This window comes from Lytechinus variegatus, chromosome 5 (genome assembly GCF_018143015.1).
Source record: "Lytechinus variegatus isolate NC3 chromosome 5, Lvar_3.0, whole genome shotgun sequence".
Taxonomy (NCBI): Eukaryota; Metazoa; Echinodermata; class Echinoidea; order Temnopleuroida; family Toxopneustidae; genus Lytechinus; species Lytechinus variegatus.
Window position 1 is genome coordinate 14233588 of NC_054744.1, and position 20730 is coordinate 14254317.

Here is a 20730-nt window from a genome sequence, read left to right on the forward strand (position 1 = left end):
CAACATGTTCGGGGGGATAAAACTTTGTTTGACATGACAGTGAGGATAAAATTTGACTATTTCATATTTCACATAATAAAATACAGAAGAAACAGTGAGTGGATGACGTCATCAGTCTATTCATTTGCATACCGACCAGGATGTGCATATAATAGTTTTGTAAAATTAAGCGAAAAATATCGTCCTACAGTCTTTAATATTTTACATCCGATTTTGATGAAATTTTCAGTGTCATGCTTGTTGGATTTTTATCTTTTTATTCAAATCAACTTTTTGTTGGAGTGGATTTTCCTTTTATAAGTTGCACATCACACACGTAAAAATATATATTGTTCTTTTGACGAAAAAAAAGGTAAATTGACTTATGAAACGTGAGTATATATCCCGGGTATATATATACGTTTAAGATGTATGCAGGTTAACTGTCTTCTGGAGGCTCCAATGTTGTATAAATGTAGAATCACGATTTCCCCCCTTTTTTCAATTCCTAGATCACGCTCTTATCAACATCTTTGACTCGTGAATGCGACACTTGGGAGAGTTCCCGGGAGAGTCTTCTTGAAGAGGAACGAAATGTTTGAATGCCACTTGACGGAGGTTCATCAAAGGAGCCGACATTGCGACGCTGCAGTCACTTCAACGATACCAAATCCAATCCGATCGATAATATGTCATTGGAAATAAACATATGTTTGATCGGCCTGGAATCGGTTTCGTTGGTGTAACTGCCCCAGTAGTTGGTTCATTGAAACATCTATCGTCCACTAAATGCATCAGAAACATTTTAACCGTTCAAGAGCACCCTGCGTATATTATAGTCCAGATTATTTTTTATCTCGTTGATAAAGTTTATGCTGATTTTTGTTTGGCTTGGAAATATAGGACTCGTACATAATCGTTGTTGCCATTCAGCCGCAGATTGAACTTTCACATGTTTAATTGAAAAACGTAAGATTATTACTGCTACTGGAGTTGAGAAAATATTGGAAATTACTTTAAAAAGGTCTGACATTGAACGAAATAGTTTTCTTTAATAGTATGTTTGTCTCGATAATGTCAATAATGGAGGTTGCCTATACATCTGAAAGTAGCTCTTTATCTGAAAAAGTGGTTCGATGAAATTGGTTTAAATTCATATCATTCTACTTTTTTATTCTCCGTCTACGTGCTTGTATAGATTCTTCATTTTAAAATGTCATAGATGCATCTCCGACTTCAGATCATACTGCAACTAATATGGCGGCCATAACTAAGGGGGGGGGGGCTTCCAAAGAAAAATAAATAATTTTCAATAAGCCATGAGCGTTGCTATGTCAATACATACATTATATTTTTATTATAGGCCTAGGTTTTACTTGGAGCCCCCCCCCCCCCTCTCCAATTTAGAAATTACCATGAAAAAAAAACAGCATCAGAAGCGAATGGATTTTTATTTAATTATTCATCCATCATCCTTCCATTAACCTTTTTTCCTTTTCAGTATTAATGCATCGATCTATTTTCCACCTTGTTCTTCATTATCAACATAAAACATGGGAATGTGCTCTGCTCATTGAGGACTGCGATAATTCGTTTAACTTATGTTTAAATTGGGATAACAAGCTTGGTCTTTTTGATAAGCCGCACCCCCTTCCCAAATTTAATTCAAAATCTGTAATTCAATATTGTCACGATCATACAAAGACAAACTATTATTTCAACACTTATACAGTATACTGATCACTTTTGACAAAACTCATTGAAATATTCTTCATGTTTGCTATGTTATTGTATACTACATTTTAGTTATAATAATAATATAGGGTATTTATATTGCGCACATATCCACCTTGTTAGGTGCTCAAGGCGCTCCTATATTACCCAGCTAAGCTAGGCGTTCACAGCGCACACAGCTTCTTGAGGCATTGCTTCCTACCGATACCCATTCACCTCACCTGGGTGCAGCACATAGTGGATACATTTCTTGCTGAAGGAAATTACGCCATGGCTGGGATTCGAACCCACGACCCTCTGTTTCAAAGACAGAAGACTAATCCACTGGGCCACAACGCTCCATCGTGGTGATTGTTTATAAATCAATGTAGGATTATGAATTAAATTGAAATCTCGCTTGAATTGAATTACTCTGTATATTCATGTAGGTTAATGACAATTGCGGATTATTGTGAAATACTACTCATGGCATTATCGCCTGCATTGCATACGACAGTTCAATGTTAGCAGCCGTGCAAAGTTGACTTTGTGACATTCAATTGAAATATTCTCTCCTTTTTAAAACTTCCCTTTGAATATAACCAAATTCGCATGAGACAACATATATTTTTTAAACATATACTTGACACATTTTCTTGTATGTTAATATGACGGATTTAATGATCTATTTTTGAAATATAGATTCTAGTCAAGTTTTGTTTTTACCTGAAATGATTATCTTGAATTGACAAACTGACTGTAAATTTTTACTTACATAATATCTGATACTTGATAACTTGATCTTCAAATTTCAAGGAAAAGGGACTTATGATAATTTCAAAATTGATTTTGATATCACATCACGGTCAAATTTCATTGATATCAGGTACCTTGATTCTATGACCTGAAATTCATACCAAATGAACCGTGACTTTTGATTACCGTTCATGCTGGCGGGGCAAAATTAAATGTTTCTTAAATGAAGAAAGTACAGCTACTTTGCATGGACCGCGGAACGGATTAGAAAATGGGGAGGGGGTTACCTTGCAAAAAAATCGCAATGGTAAATTTTACTTTTTATATACGGTTTTGGAAAAAAAGTAGGGGAGCCCCGCCCCCCCCAGTTCCGTCGGCACATAAAACAGAATAAAATGTACACATTGCGCATGGTACTTGTATCAGAATACAAGTACCGTGAAAGTACTAAAAAAAAATGATAATTTCTCGACAAGAAAATGCAGTTCTAAATTGCGAGGTTTTGTGCTGACATCTACTATTACAAGGAAATCCAAATACATAAAACAAGGTAGGATGATTGTATATAGAACGTGCACCTTGCTTCATGGCTTATGACGTCAACACATTGTTTCATTTCAAAATAGCACCGCAGGGATTTTAGTTTTAATAGAATTGGCGCATTTCAAATTCACTTTATTTCTATCCATATATTCTGAAACCCGACATCCTACACTGACAGAGGTCTGCTAAAAAAAAATGTTTATAATACAAATCATTATTTGTTCATGAGTGATTACGAATAAACAAGGCGGCACCAGAACAGTTTGAAGGGGTAGGGGCGTCATTTTTTCCTTTCAATTCAAGGCTTCCTTCCTTTTTACAACCGTATTCCTTATATCTCCCCTTTACCTCCCTTTCCCTTTAACTTTTTTCTTTTTTATTCCCTACTTGAAAAATCATAAGGACCGTTGCCCCTCCCACTCCCTTTAGGGTTGACCTTGAAGTGAAAACCAGTTAAACTGGAGAAAGAAATAATTATATTCGGGATTTGATACATGGAGGAAGGAAAACGGGTGTGCGTTTCATAATGCTGTAAATAAATATTACGAACAACTCAACAAACGATTGGTGAACCTTTTTCAGGAACTAAACCAACACCAATAATAGTCTCGTATATTATAATTTTCTACAAGAAAGGGTACTCGTCAGTTAACGTAAAGTCGCTTGTAACAGCTTTATGAAAACACTCTTTTCCACTGAATAAATCTTTGTGCATTACAGAGCTTAGTTTTGTGGTAGCTATCTCCACAGTCTCCCTGATGGTTAGAAGGGATCCCTTTCCAAAAAGCATTTTCATCCTTACCTGCACAACCTATCTACAAAAAAAAAAAAAAAAAATGCCCAGAAAATAAAAATATTGAAGTTTCTGTAGCATGTAAGATTAATGTATTTATATTGGGAACAGGATTTATAAAATAAGGTTCAGATTTGTGACAAAAATAATTATCGATATTAAATAATTTAAAGAGATATTTCTGTGTGTGTACGTGGTGCTTATGGTGGCTAGAATATCTGAATACATTATGGTGACAATGCCAATGAAAATATTATACCACACAAATAACAAAATAGGGATTTTCCATTTCAAATTTGCCAATTTTAATTTTTGTTTTCACTTGCAAAACCACAGACTTTGCCAGTCATTATCTGACACATCACAGCAATTAAAATCGATGACTGATTTTGGTTTGCATATTATACAGGTTCATACATACTGCACTAAAATATATATTCACTATAATTTTTACATGCATATCTACAAGGGCATTACCCCTAAATATATACCTTACATGAAATAATCATGCAAGAATACATTGCACTTAACAATGTTCAAAGAAAAAGCAAGATAATTGTATCTCCTTTCTAATAGACATTGCAAATAATTATATGAATACAATATACCATGAAAGTAGGCTATAAATATGGACGGTTTACTTGTACAAGAAAGAGAAGTTGCAATGTTGCATTAAGCAAATAACAAATGTACTGTCATAGATAATAGATAACTACATGTGCAAGTGAGCTGTAAAGACAAGACCTAAAGAAATTATTAGATGTAACAACAGACTGCAATTTAAAATAGGATTAACTCAACACAACAAAATGACATTTTCTGAATGAAAAACTATTTACCAAACAAGAAGTAAAAGATATTAACATGCAAGACACTCCTACTAGATTTATAGATCTATTAATAACATATCATTGCAAACATCTCTAAATCAACTTCTTTATCAACAATGTTTTTGAAAATTCTATGTTTTTTTTTATTTCTTGGTTGACTATATTTCTACAATAATGTACTTGAAAAAAGAGGAAGAAATAAGAAAAACTTCATTTTCATTTAAAAAACGTTGAAAGAACAATGACAATCATTATAGGGACAAACAATGTACAATCTGTCTCAAAAAAGTTGTCTAATAATACATATTTTAATACATTATCCTAGGTGTTCTTTAGAGACATGTTCCCTGTACTTTTTAACAGACATACAATCTACAACACTTTCCTGTGAAATATATATATCTAAAACATAAAATAAATTGTGAATGCTTGGCTAGAATAAAACGCACAAAAATAAAGACATGATTGTCAAACATTATGACTGGATCTTTGTAAGTTTAAAATATTTATAAAAAAACCAACTAACAAAAATATTAAGGATCAAGGTTTCACAAGCCTAATTCATTCCCCATAGACTCATGTGTTAAATTGGCACTTTAAAAAATTCATAAAAAATAAGGATGAAATTTGGGGGTCGAATGTTTACTACCAGTGGATAGGATATATATCTGGCAATCCATATCTGACCAGAAAAGGGTCCCTCGACCGGCTCATTTTAAAAATAAATTGGCGTGTTTGAAGACACCTTCGGGGGAGCAGATTCATCACCTCAAATAGCAAAATAGCCCTAATCCTTCCACCAGTCAAAATATAGTCCAAAATTGGTGATATTTCTTCCCAATTTGGGAAAAGGAAGTTCGGTAATTACCAAAAATAGAATCAGTGTTAGATGGACAATCATATGCATACACTTTGTCAATCAGCCATATCAAAATAAAAAAAATAGCAATGGGTTGGCTCGAATGAATATATATGGCCTGCCACTAGTGATTAGGCCCGTGTAACCTCAAAGCCTTGTAAACAGTGTCTCATTATTAGAAAGGATGAAATGTATTATTTAGGTAAATATTTTTAATGTGTAGTAGACTTGGTTGGAATTGCCACTTATGAAACAATATTATTCAATCTGAAACACAATTATTTTTTTTTTCAAGTGGGGCAAAGGTATTAATATATGTAAAATACAAAGTTTGCCTGACTTAATTGAATATAACCCTAAGAACCTAATGGTTCTATCATACATAATCTTGCATTTCAACTAAGGCATTAACTAAATTGGAAACGATACACATCTGTTCGACAATTCTCTATGGATGAGGAAAAACAACCAAGATTTAGAAAGTAAAATGTCCACAGCTTGATAATTCCCCAAATTTGCAGTTCATATACGGCATGATTTTAATATACAAAAAGCATCAGTGATGCATAAATCATTTGCAGGTATGATTTTTTAGAAAAATGAACATGCTATCCATATAAAGGAACTAGAAATATCCTTTTAAGAAACCTGAGGTATACATTCAATTTGAAGTTAACTTCAAATTTTTTTGGGTAAAAATTCTTACCAAAGCACATCAAGATGATAAACCCTCCACCTAGGCACTTCAATCTGTATTATATCATTAAAAAATTCACAATTAATCATATTGGTCCACTTGGAAAATTATCAAGTTAATGAATGGAATGGCCCATTATACATAATGTCAGAAGGGTGATATAAATGTGTTTGCAAAAAGAAGTATGCCAATTTTCCATTGTCTACAATGGCCGAGCATAAAACACATTGCAATTTACAAAAGGATAATTAGTGTCCTAATTTATACACCTGGATGGAGAGTATGCATGTGTGGAATGATGCCTTTCTAAAGTAGGCTCTAGGGGGATTTGAACATGTAACCCTCTGAAAACAAGGTAATAATCATGAGCACTACACCATAGTACTTAACAAGTTTGCCTGAAGGATACCCCAATGAATCTCATGAAAGATGTCATATCGAGACCAATATTTTTTTTTATTTCTAGAGGAATTTTATACGGTGGCAAAAAGAAGCTGATGAAAACTGCTTATAAAAAAAAGAGCCAATGGAGTAAATTAGAGAGTCAAAAGGGGCCTACATGTAAGCTTTCGATCCTAGCAGAATCTTCTTCGGAGGCAAAACGGCTCCGAAGAAGATTCTGCTAGGATCGAAAGCTTAAGCCCCTTTTGACTCTCGAATTTTATACAGGAAAGCATAATTTTGTAACTTTGAATAATGCTTAATGTTTCATCATTATACAACCTTACAATTTATTTTAATATGTTAAAAAAATGAGATAAACTAACTGAATTTGAAAGCAAAAGAGCCATTCACTAGTTTCTCTCCCTATTAGCCTATCTATACTTTTTCTTCCATTAATCTACATTCATTTTTTTTTAAAAATTCAACTAAAACTTAATAAATAGCATTAACAAGTGGAAAGCCTCTGGCAGTCTCGCCTGCATTACGCGATTTTATATAGCAGCAGTGCTGGCTTTGAAAACCACTATTGAATAATTATTCACAAAAGAAAACTTCATATGATAATAAATAATGTCCATTGACCCAAAATGACATTTGACCATGATCATGTGATCTACGATATGTGCAAAACAATCATTTATACTTCATTACCATTTTGTCAATGTTTCATGAACTAGATCCATAAACTTTCTATGTTATGATGCCATATACCCCCAACACGACCAAAATTTTTTTTTAACCCTTAATGACCTTTGACCTTAGTCATGTGACCTGAAACTCGCAAAGGATGTTCAGGGATACTTGATTACTCTTATGTCCAAGTTTTATGAACTAGATCCATAAACTTTCAAGTAATGATAATATTTCAACAAATATCCCAACATGGCAAAAGTTAATTGACCCTAAATGACCTTTGACCTTGTTCATGTGACCTGAAACTCAGGCAGGCAGAATGTTCAGTAATACTTGATTACCCTTATGTATAAGTTTTATGAACTTGGTCCACATACTGTCTGAGATATGATGACATTTCAAAAACTTAACCTTAGGTTAAGATTTTGATATTGATTTCCCCAACTTGGTCTAAGTTCATTGACTCTAAATGACTGTCTTTGGAAAAGCTGCTATGCAGGCGAGACAAAAACAGCTTTATTTACAATTCAAATATTTCTGCTAAGTACACAATATAAAAAAACAGATATTTCAGATCAGTATTAAATCAACCACAAAGTTACTTCTTACATTATATCCTTGTTTCAAGCATATGGTTTTTAAAGGCAAACAGAGGGACGGACACAAACCAGGAAATTGTCTAAAGAGAGTCAGCACAATATTATTTTCATACTTGTTGCTTGGACCTATAAGTTTTTTCAACTAATTATTGACTTCTAAAATTCAGTTTTGCATAGAAATGTCAAACTAATGCAATTTAAGATAATCTTCAATTTGTAGTGATAGATTTATTAAAACTTTAAAAATAGGAAATTCAAAGCCTCTTTTAAGTTTTTAAACTCAAAATATTAATTTTCAAGGTCTGAATTCACTGTTATATAGAATGGAAGAGTTAAGCATGAAAGACTTGTTATGTGAAGGATGTGATAAAAATAAAATATTCATGGGGAAATTTGACGATGAAAATATTAAAATTGTACATGTCTGGTCCTGACAATTTCTTTAATGTATAAAACCAATCATCAAGCAGGGAAAGAGATGAAAATATCACCACACTATCTTTAGAAAAATATATTTGTATAACAATAACTTAATAAATAAGATAGGTGTTTTAAAGTCTAAGAGCTCTTGATATATTTATCTGGCATATTCAAATTAAAAAAAAATATTGATGTAAAACTATATAACAGTCACAAACTTTTTCTTTTTTTTATGATTGCAATTTTTGTAAAATTCACATAATTGAACCCTAACCAAAATTTTAGACATGCAGGTTTTGCTAAAAGTCCAATTATAAAAAAGAAATCCTAGGCATGCATGTCAATATCAACAATCATTTAATCTAAATAATGTCTAGCTCGTAGCACACTATTGTAACCTAATATCATAAGTAGTAAAACTTAACAATTATTCAAACCATTAATCGTGGCATACTAGTTAGAGCTCACATTGTATCACAAATTGTTGCAATTGATTCACATGAGCATAATTTTGAGATTGAAATGGAATGTGTATAATACAACAGAAGTGGAATGTGTATGTTGAGATAGAAGTGAATATAATTTCAAAATTGAGTCTGATTTGAATCATTAAATGGAGCCTCGAGATTATTTCATGGAGAATCTTTGATTTTCATTGACAAAGTCAATTTTGACTCATCATATGCAAGGATTACAATAATTTATATAAGGTTGATCACTGAAAATCACTGACACTCTTTTAGACAACATCTAGATCCCTTAGGATCTTGCTACATCAGTTTTCTTTCTAGCGTAAGAAAAGGAAAGGATATAATCTAAAGCATTCAAGAACCTATCACTTGCCAAATAGTCCAGTTTTAACAACCTTGACTAGTAAATTGTCAAACACTTATATTGTTAATACAGGGATTACCAAGGCACTTAAACTTAGCAAGGTGGCTACGGTCATCGCAGATCATCACTACTACACATATGGGTCCCATTGCAAAAAGAGATAATAAAACTGAAGTCCAGAAATCCAATGCAACTTGATTCTAAAAGCAATCACAAGTGCAAATTGTAAATCTGCACTTCATTATTTTTCCCCCTTTTTTTAGTTGTATTTAATCTGGAACTGGGTTCAAGTATTTTACTTTCAAATCTCTGAAAAATTTGGAATTAGGACCAAGATCAGTCTGACTTCCAAGAGAAAATGGACAAATCATTTGATATCTGCATGATTATTACTGCATCCACTGGCCATTGCATCATTAATACACACTAGAAGTGAGTTCAAGTGAGGTACTTCTCTCTGTCTACTCCCCAGTCCCCAAGACTCAAATTAATAGTTCTCCGAGATAATTCAGAGTCCTATTTCCATTCCATCTGGGGGTGGTTCATCAAATGCCTTCTGCTGACAATTGTCGGAGCTGACTAAATTCGAGATCGTTGGCTAGCTGAGAAGCACTGGCCTCTGACTGTTACTGTGGCAACTGTCAGAGAATGACCATTAGTCGATGCTGACAGCTTTCATGGAATGGTCTTCAGGAATACTGCTAGGTTTCAGCAGATTGTCTCATCCACCATCTCGAGCATCAAGAACATGGGTAGTTGTAACCTGCGTGGGTTGCATCGAAGAGCAAGGTATTCTTGTCTAGCTAGTCTCCAATGCAGCATCGGTCACCACCAGGTCTCGATGATGTGTACCATAGATCTCCAGCAGAAGACCAGCTTTACTACAATATTGGTACACAAGGGAGACGGACCTTCCCTAGACTGACTCGTACTCTTTCTGCCATTTTAAGTATTTATCCTTGAGTAGTTTAGCTGATGGTTTCGTGTGAGCCAGCGCTGCCTCCACATCGGCTGTCGTGATGGGGTTAAGGGTCAGATCAGGCATGGTGTCCTCTGCAATAACAAAGATGGGAACTTCATTAAAATCATATCAATATTCATTTGAAAACCTAACATCTTGGGACCCCAAAAGAACAAAGGGCAAATAAACCCCAAACAATCAATTTTACAACAATATTAGATTTTAAAACAATGATTAGAAGAGGTGCAGAAATAAATGAAATGTACCATTATTGAATTCCTGACCTCTTCCTTCAGTACAAGACACCAGGAGATAAAATCCCAGAAATCAGTCATACAAAGAGTTCTACTTACTGCTATGTTTATCACATTTCTATAGGATACCTATTGATGACTATGTTTATATACTGGTTTGTTCTTCATCATGTTTTCACTCACTTCAAACAAGCTCAGAGACAAAGTTCATAACAATGCATATATGAAGAGTTTAGTTGCAAAAGGAGTTAGGTCCACTCCAAGAAAATCACTTTTTTTATTCTCCCATATTGCAGTATTCTTACGCGAAACTAAATTTTTGTGATACCCTACCATGAGAACATAAAATCGAGTATAAAAGAAATCCACCTGTCTTCATATTTTTGTAAATATTCTTTTCCAAAAAAATGCTGTGTGGACCTAACCCGTTTTGCAACTTAACTGAAATGGACCTAACCCCTTTAAAAAAAGTGATTTTTCTTTGCCATTCTAGATCACTTTTTAATGGGAATTTCAACTTTTCTTTGGTATCATCTCATAGAGCTACTAAAAATCTATACATTGAGACAAAAAAAATCAAATTTGATGAAAAATGGACCTAACCCCTTTTGCAAGTGAGCTCTTCATATGTAATACGTAAAAATTGAAATTCATCATGACAGTCGGAGTTAATGTCAGATTCTAGAAAGAAAATTGAATGTATCTATGCTATACTCTGATTAATGAAGACAAGAGAACACATGGGCCCCGTCTTACAAAGACTTGGGATAGAGATAGGAATTTTAGGTTAATTGCACTTTGAGTTTGATTTTAAATCTAAACGCAACTCTTCTTAAGACGGGGCCCTAGTCTTTATATGCACGTTCAAATGCAATGCCAATTGCTAAACCATTTTCCCATGGTAATCAAGTAGTGTCTTTGTTGACCAATGATCTACATGTCTTGCTACAGTAGGGCCCCGTTTCATAAAATCTGGTCATGAATAACTCATTCTACTCTATGAAAATTTTGCAACAGGTCAATATGATATATTATCACCCGTATCAGACATCTGAGCTGGTCATTTACAAATCCGTATTGCCCTACATTTTCTGAATATCGGGAATGGTAGGTATATTGTCTGTATTTCCCTCGGTCTCAATGCGCGTATTTACTTTGCATGCAGAGACGACACAAAATATACCTTTGTTTTTTCCCTGGTCTCACATCCGGGCATTTAAGGATGCGTATAAAGAGATACGCTTCATAAGGATCCGCGAACCAACAATATACGTCATAATAAAGACAACGCTGGATCCGAGCGCTTGCAAGTGCGTCATAATGGTAAAGTGCAGAGCCTAGACCGATATTAACATGACACAATATAACTCTATTTTTAGAAGAAATATCCCCATTATTATGATTTTCGCTCTAGATATCTGATTTGGATGATAATAAAAATATTGACTAGCTCTTCTTTCGGGGAACATCAAATATATTGCCCTTAAATGACCCATATTGCCCTCGTCTAAAGACTTGGGCCAATATGAGTCATTTGCTGGCAATATATTTGATGTTCCCCTCAAGGCTAGTCAATATTATATAAATATTTTCAGTAACATATGACCATTATTTTGGGGCGATATCCATTTTAGAAATAGGGCTTTAGTTCTACTACAAGATTTCCATGGTTTAAGACATTAATGCTTTATAAAATGGTATTATACTTTTAAATTGAATCATGAATCTATAACAGAATACACATCAACTACAGATTAATTTGATCTAGGTGTGAGATAGCTAAAGAAAATGCATTTTGTGTATGAATAGAGTAATATGAAATTACACAATTGCAAATCAAAGCAGTAATCAAATTCTTTCATCAGCAATATCACACTGAAATTTTTCCAAAGCCCTCAGCTATTTCTTATATTTTCCTAAATCTAAAAATTGTGAGTAAATTCATAAAAGTTGCATTACTGGTAATCAATTTCAAAGAAAACAAAACAAGAAGACACACACCCTAATGAGTAAAGATAAGATACATAATCTAAGAGAAGATAATGGTGGAATAAAGTATGATTGTGAGAGAGGGCAATAAATTCATCTACTGATGTGCATTCAAATATTCCCTATCATATAGCTATTGACATTGCCTCGATCACTGTCTCATTTTAAACATTTTTTTAAAATCAGTAATTCCAAGGATTATCACACCATGAAAAAGATTTCAACTCTGCAATCTGTTTCACCACAAATGTCTAGAAACTGTGAAAATAAGAAGTGAGTTTTAATGCATGAGGATAAGCACACTGATCACTATGGCCCCAATTCACGAAAGGTGGACTAAAGTTATACCGGGGTTAAGTATACATGTAGCTATGGGTTAACTAATACCTGGGTATAAGGTTAGTAAAGTGGACTAACTGAGCTATGGGTTAACTTTAGCACCCGGGTTAAATTAAACCCATGGCTGAGTTATTCCCCGGTATTAACTTTAGTCCACCTTTGTGAATTCGGGCCTATGGTTTCTGAAAGAGATGATAATGTCTGGCTGTTATCATGCCGGGAAAGTTAGAAACATTTTGAAAATAAAAATGTATTTTTCAAGAGAGTGCAAGTGAAGAAATCATTATGCAAGCACTTTACAAGAAATGAATTGGTTATAAATGTATACAGTACAGTACAGTTAAATTTAATATAAGAACTATATGGTGTAAGTTGTTGAGTGAGTTGGTTTACCACTTTATCAATATCAACTGATTAGAGATAGAATATATGCAAATGCTTCATAGCAACCAAATGACTGATGACAAAATATCATCTCCAAGGAAATTCTTATTAAGCAGCATATTTAATGGGATTTGCATTTCAACTTGAGTGCAAACTTGGCCATTATGTATTAAGACAAAAAAAATAGAATGTGTAGTAATGTTACTCCAGATAATAAATGACTTCGATAACGAATGCCTCCTCCTGAAATGTGAAAGTGAAAAGATCTTGGACCATATCCTTCAATGCTAGATGGTGGGGGTTATTTGATGTGCACAACATGCAATGTCAGTGTAATATTTACTTACTGTGCCAAACAAGATTAGGGTTTTCTTCTGAAGATCTGCCAGCTGAGGCCATGCAAAATGAGGTAGATTAATACTTAATAAGTCATGCAGTAACATACACAGATTCAATTACAGATCATAGGTTTAAAATTTTCATTCTTTTTTTTCCTTTTTTAATATCAATTTATTTTTTTTCAAAGGCAATTTGAACCACTCTCTGTAAAATGGTGATACAAGTCAATGCTAAGGAAATGTAGGCATAAAAAACATGTATTCAAATTTTTCTTGAGAACATATTTAGAATTTTACCAATGTCAACTTTTACAAACAATCCATAGACTTTAATGATCTAAGTTGATTTGAATCTATAATAGATACAAAGTAAGATCTTTCACTGAAATACATCACAGCCCTTATTCTAAAATCTGATTGAACTAAATCGGCAGTCGGGTCTGTGCTAAAATTATTGGAAGTTTAGAATTCAAATCAAACAGTACTAAGCACCTTTTGTTTCTAATATTAGCTGTGTTCATTTCTCATACTATTTCCTTTAAAAGTTGGTAAATTCAAATTTGAAGCTGATTAATTGCATCATCATCCAACTAACCCAATGTAACCAAACTATATTGATTCATAATGGATGGGGATGTATGTTTTGTGTTTGCTTGTATATTGTTTTTCTTTTTAAATTCCACATGAATCAATAAAGGAAAGTCATTAGAATGAAACAGGGAGTTATGATATATATACTCTACTGATATTTTTGGAGGAATCAACGCTATAAAATAATCTATTTCAGAAGTAGAATCATGAAAGGTGAAAATAAAGACAACATGGGCTGCAAAACACAAGGGGGGAGGGGTTCAGCCCTCACTCTTTTCAATAGACATGAACAAAAACAGAATGACATCTGATTTATTTTTTTGGCATGATCAGCCCTATCTCACTGTTGGCTCAGCCCCCTACCCCACTTTCAAAACCATTCCCCTGCCCCTGGACAATTCTTCAGCAGTATGGGGGAAAAGCATAATATGGAAGGGGGTTATGATGTCAATAAATTCACAAAGCTTCAAATAAAAAATATTGGGATAAACCATGTAAGGGCACATTTGATTTAAATGAACTTCCTCAATCATAAATGTATAAAGATGGAGAAAAAAAATCCTATTCAATAGTTCATCAATGACTAATATGGTAACCATTACTCAATTAATAACATATCAAGGCTTATCTTATAGAAAATAAAGGTGAAGTTTATGTTACACCACAGAAAGGTTAACAATGAAGGCAATAAGCAGAGAAAAGCAGAAGTACATATTCCTTTTGCATTAAAGTGAGAAATCGCATAACAAAAATAGAGTCAATGGAAGGTAAATAATATAATATCTGTGTGAGCATTTCAATAGACCGTCACCATCATATACTTGATCACCCATTAACAAATATTCTTAGAAGTTAAAAGTATGAAAATACAAAATACAATAACAAATATGAAATATATGCATGATTTTTATGGACTAAAATGAATTTCAGTTGGAGTTAATTTTTAGTTCTGGTCATCATCTTATTAAGAAAAAGGTCAACAAATCTCAGAGAGATTTTCTTTTTGAAATTGAAAGAAAATAAAAGTGTTCAATTCTCTGTAAGGGAGAGTGGATGACTGATTTGGGTTCTTGTTTTTATCATTTCTTTAATGTAGTCAAAAACAGGTTTGGTTGCTAGATTTTTATCTAATTACCGGTAAAAAAAAAACTATTAAATGCTTGTTGGAGAAAAAAAATCATATTTTTTGTGATTCACATTAAAAGAGAATCCAATTTCGATAGCAAAATAATTTGTGTGAAAGGAGAAAAATTAAACAAAAGTGAATTAAAATTCACTTTACCTAACCTGAAAATTACAGTTCGCTGCTACAAAGCTCTGACAACTGCCGAACTTTAAAATGTAGCCATTAAGTAATCATATAGCCAATGGACTGCAACAAAGCACGATAAAGTCTGTTCATGGATAAATAAAACCACACTTTCCCAAATGAATTAGATATTATGGAGCTGAAAATGATGATGAATTTTAGAATGGCAAATTATTCCAAGCAATACCTGTTTTGTCTGTCCCTTTTTCTGAATAAGCAAACATACATGTAAGCAATTGTGAGCACTGGTAAAATACATGCAATATATTCAATGCAATGACATCAGATATAATACAACCTTTTTATCTAAATATTTCTACAAATAGTAAATACCTAAGGGGGAGTGCAGTTATGAGTGACATGTGCATCATGAATTCTCTTATTGTAGAATATACACAGGAATAAATATAAGTGGAAATCAATTTGACAATAGTCTGCAAAGTGTAATGAAAACACATACTGACATGAATATCACCATTCATTATATCTAATTACTGGATATTCGTCCTTATTTCTCTAATGCATCCATGTAAATATGACTACTTTCTCAATATAAAGTGAACCATCCATTAATTGCTCAGAATTCTTACAAACTGGTCAGCTTTTAATCACAATGACATGAATACCACCACCGCCCCTCTAAGGACCATAGTCAGTGCCCAATCAAAAATTCAAGATTGTCATTTCACTGATTAAGCAACTGAAACTCTTTGGCCAGAATTCACAAAGGTGGTTTTGAAAACGGCCGATCGAGTCCATGGTTTATGTAGACTTCTTGTATAAATTACAGGTACGCTTAATTTAGCACGTATCGGGCGCGTGTATAAAAATGTCCAATGCTGATGCGCGCTTTTGTCAGTGCGCCAATTTGACGCCTGTTGCCGTGGTTATCCACGCTATTTTATTCATGAGTCCACTGTTTTTATTCATGAGTCCAATCTTCAAACAGTGGACTCATGAATAAAATAGAGTATCTAACCATGGTAACAGGCATCAATTTGGCGCATTGTGACATAAGCGTGCATCAGCATTGGACAGTTCTTATACACGCGCCCGATACGCGCTTAATTAAGCGTAATCTATACAGGAAATCTGCATAAACCATGGACTCTAACGTCGGTTTTCAAAACCACCTTTGTGAATTCGGGCCTTTATTACTACATGATTTTCTCAAACTTCAAAACAATGAAAAAAAAAATTCTAAGATTCCTATTTTTCCAAGGGGGGGGAGGGGCTTGAATTTATCGGTGACAGCAATGTCTCATGATTACTGGATGTTGTCATAATGAATACCCTTTAATTGCAGAATGTATCATGATCTTAAATGAATTAAGTAAAGAGTGCAATCTGATTGCTATAGAGATTGCGGGTACCTTCAGCAGCAAAAAAATATGCCTTATGGTGGCCTCAAACAATCATGAGACATCCGAGACACTGATAAATCTAAGCATGGAAATTAAGAAATAACCAATGGTAGTAGTCAGTCTACAGTGGACTATCATTCTAACGCAAGCTTACCCACCCCCACGCCCCCAACAAACAACAATAATAGTGTCATTTTTAAATCATAAAGCACAATAATATAACTTGAATAATTAATGAATGAATGAAAATGTAAGATTAAATTGACTAAACTATACATGCAAACCTAACGATTTCTACAAAAAAAAAAAATCATGCTACATAAAACCTGTAGGTGAGGATGGGGGAGGGGAGGCATCATTGATAAGTAATAAGTTTTGTGAGGTGTAGCTAGCTATTCTTACCTGATGTTGATTCTAAGATATCAAAGATCTTTCTGACCGGTCTCATGGCAGCCTCCTTACAAACCAATCTCAGATCAGACCCGGAGTACCCTTCAGTTTTCTGTATGTCAAAATATGCAAATAACAAGGGGCATGGAAACGAGTCATGAAATCAATATCATCATCGCCGTTGTCGTCATCATTGTCATATCATCATCATCATCATTATCACCGTTGTCATCACCATTGTCACATGATCACCATCACAATCATATTCATCATCATCGTCACATCATCACCATGACCACCATCATATTCATCATCATCACCGTTGTCATCATCATCATTGTGACATCATCATCATTGTGACATCACCATCACCTTCATCGCCTTCATCACCCTCATCACCATCATCAACATCATTGTCATCATCATCGTTGTCGTCATCGTCATCACCACCATTTATGTCATAATCAGTAATCTAGAATTTGGACTATGGCTCACATAAAAAAGTTTTTACACAAAAATTACAGAATCCAAAAGATGGTTCAAAACCACATCTCAGTTTATACATTCTTTGTGAATTCAGTCCTTTATAACACACTGGTCATACCTCTGCTAAATAATCATAGTCAATATCTGTATTGATGGACAAGGCACAGTCTGGATTGAGAACACTAGGGAGGTAGTACTCTATCATAGCTCTCCTTGCTTCTAGTACAGGTAGGTCAACTAATATTCTTTTCTCAAGTCTTCTCAACATTGCATGGTCCAGTTCCCTGAGAGAAAGATAAGGGGAATAGAACTTAGAATTTCCATCAAACCAACATTTTAAAATGAAATTTGTAATAGTTTATTAGTAATTCATAATCATTATCACATATTCAAAACATAACGGATGTTGGTTTCATCATCACATAGCATTGTGACAGTGTCCAATCTGGCAGATCGAAGTCAAACATACAAATGCATATAAAAAGATCTTACATGACTTGGACTAAGATCAAGGCTACGGCGGTTTAAACATGGCAATGAGACCAGTCAAGACTTATACTTTTCTGATGTATAAGGAATTAATTTGAAATTGAACAAATTCATTCATATTTGCCAATGTAAAATTCTGTAATCCACTGGTTTAAATAAAAAGTAAGCCTTTTATTGCTCATTTTTTTCAGTTAATACTTTTTGACCAGAAAACATGTGGTGCTTATACACCCTGACATGGCAAATCCTTAGGTGTTCAGCCTAAACGATACTGAATAGCGGAAAATGTGAAACTTTGCATATTTAGGTACTTTGTCAAATAGAATGAAAGTGGACATGTGTACAGATGCTAGATTGTACATTACAGGCCTCTTATCTTACCAAGGTAGATTAGATGCTGCCAATAAAAAGACAAGGTCATCTGTTTTGGCAAGTCCATCCATCTGTACTAGAAGCTCAGTCTTCATTCTTCTGCTCCCTTCATGCTCGCTATACAAAGTATGATAAACATGATTGGGTATTACATTAACATTCAAGGCAAAGTATTTCTTCAGAATTGTTTCCCAGCACCACCTACCATACTATCCACTTAGAACACAATTCCGTTCTAGAATCACAATTTCCAGTTGATTCAATTGAGGTATTATAAATCACATGCTTGAACAATTGAAATACTAATTTTACTCTCAAGAAAACTTTCAAGCTCATCAGATGACAATGTAAATATCTTATCACACAGCAATAGAACACAGAAAAAACTAACTATATATGATTTCAATACAGAGTAAATTAAGGTAAAATATGCAAGGACACGCAGATGACACAATATAATTCATAGCTCTACTAACTCATCGTTACATTGTCTTGATTTGTTCAAACTTTCAATGACAAGGCCCCTGTTTCATAATCCTTGTTATCAGTGACAAACTACAGCTACTGTAATAGTCTCCTGAAATCCAGCAATATGATTGGTCTATCACTAATATGTCAAAGATAACGTTTAGCATTCAATATTGACAAGAAAATTTGTGAAAAAAAGGGTCATATTCATCTCACTCCTCTTCTTCAGGAAACTTCTATCACCTACTATAGAGGCTTTATGACATCACTTCAAAATATTTGAGACAGAAAATGAAAGATAATGAACTTACTTTCCTCCTCCCATCATGCCTCTCTGTCCCATCACTGATTCTATCTCATCTAAGAATATTGTTGATGGTGCATGGAATCTAGCAAGCTCAAATAATACCTATCAAGAAAATATTAGCAGTAGTATATTGAATATCTACTGTAAAGTCTCCAGTTTTCAAAGTTATAGAACCTAGCTTCAGTGTTCTTCATTGTTTTGACCAGGGAAGTGGGTCTTACTGACTCCCACTTCTCTGTTCTGGGGCCCGTTGCAGAAAGAGTTAAAATCAAACGCAACTCTAAAAACCACGCGCAATTTGATTTTCAAGTTCAACCAATCAACAATGGGAATTTTGGACTTGCGATTCATTTTTTTACTTTCGTTTAAACGCAACTCTTTCTGCAACAGACCCCTGACCTTCTAGTTCTGCTTTCTTCAGAGACATAAGATAAAGCACTCAAGCAATATTGTAAATAGTAAAAATCTTGTTCAAAAGTTAGTAATAGCATCCATTATATATACACTTACTGCAGTATACAAACAATACTTCTTGAACACATGCTAGACACTGTGAACAGGTTTTATCAGTGAATTTCCATTGATCCACTGTTTTTTTTTCTTTATTGGATTGTGCATTGATTTTCATTGCATTTTTAAAAATTCATTTTTGGGGGTCTGAAAACTTGTAATTTCTTCAAAATTCTGTGATGTTCTTGAATTCTGAGAAATATTTCAATTTTCCATTTTTCCATTTTTTACATCATGGAACACTGGAAACTTCAATTTACTATTGGCAAAAGTAATTTTGACAAAACATATTTCGCATCAATTTTCATACCACTATATTTAAGTGTAAAGCTGAGGAACGTATGACTCTTGTGAGTAAATTTTGACACAGCTCTCTCTCCACTACAAAGAAGAGGAAAGATGCCATATGTGATTTCTTTCTGAAGATGTTCGCCATCACTGAGAATTCAATAGAGTTGATTGATCAGTTGTCTCGTGAAGCAGTTGAAACTGTAAGAGAGTTCACGACGTTTCATTGGCTGCTGCTCAACTTTGTCAAGTGATGGAGACTTTGTAATTTCTTTATTTATGCATTATTTCAATACACATTACGCGAATCCTGTGTTTAAAAAATACCCCAGCAGCTTATAACACAGGAACTCCATTGCCTTGCGTGTTGTGTCAATGGGAGCTCAGGTGGGGTATTTGAAACCCCAATTTCAGATTTTGGGAGAGCTCTCGTTTAAACTGGGGTGGGGTTCATCTGACTGCTGATAATGCCTTGCGTGTTAGTCAACGGGAGCTCAAGTGGGGTATTGACACCCCAATTTCAGTTGCATTTCTCGCGTTAAAACTGGGGTGGGGTCGATTCAGTGACTGCTGCTGCTTTTTAAAGCTAATAACACCGATGCCTGCCACAACAGGCTGATGAACAGCATGGAGTGGGATTGCAGCTGTCCTTGTTACGTAATAGTATAAACAAACTCTTCAGAGCTTCCTGGCTGACATTAATCTTGAAAGAATGAATTTGTATTCTATTTGTTTTAGGACATTAGCATATCTAAAAACGATTCGGAATTTAGATGAAGATCGACATGAAA

General features: G+C 34.1%; 1 protein-coding gene across 5 annotated transcripts in view; it reads right to left on the bottom strand.

Moving 5' to 3' along the window:
- Positions 1–7534: 7534 nt before the first annotated feature.
- Positions 7535–20730, bottom strand: part of LOC121415514 (katanin p60 ATPase-containing subunit A-like 2) — a 28923-nt gene continuing 15727 nt past the window's right edge. For 2 of the 5 annotated variants that reach the window (XM_041608731.1, XM_041608732.1), the window contains exons 9-15: positions 19146–19243; positions 18376–18483; positions 17624–17789; positions 17032–17131; positions 15453–15473; positions 13375–13416; positions 7535–10153 (exon numbers count right to left, since the gene is read on the bottom strand). In XM_041608731.1, the coding sequence (XP_041464665.1) occupies positions 10017–10153; positions 13375–13416; positions 15453–15473; positions 17032–17131; positions 17624–17789; positions 18376–18483; positions 19146–19243 (672 nt within the window). In that variant the 3' untranslated portion in view covers positions 7535–10016. The remainder of the gene's footprint in view (positions 10154–13374; positions 13417–15452; positions 15474–17031; positions 17132–17623; positions 17790–18375; positions 18484–19145; positions 19244–20730) is intronic. The other 3 variants (XM_041608733.1, XM_041608735.1, XM_041608736.1) reach the window with 3 other exon arrangements.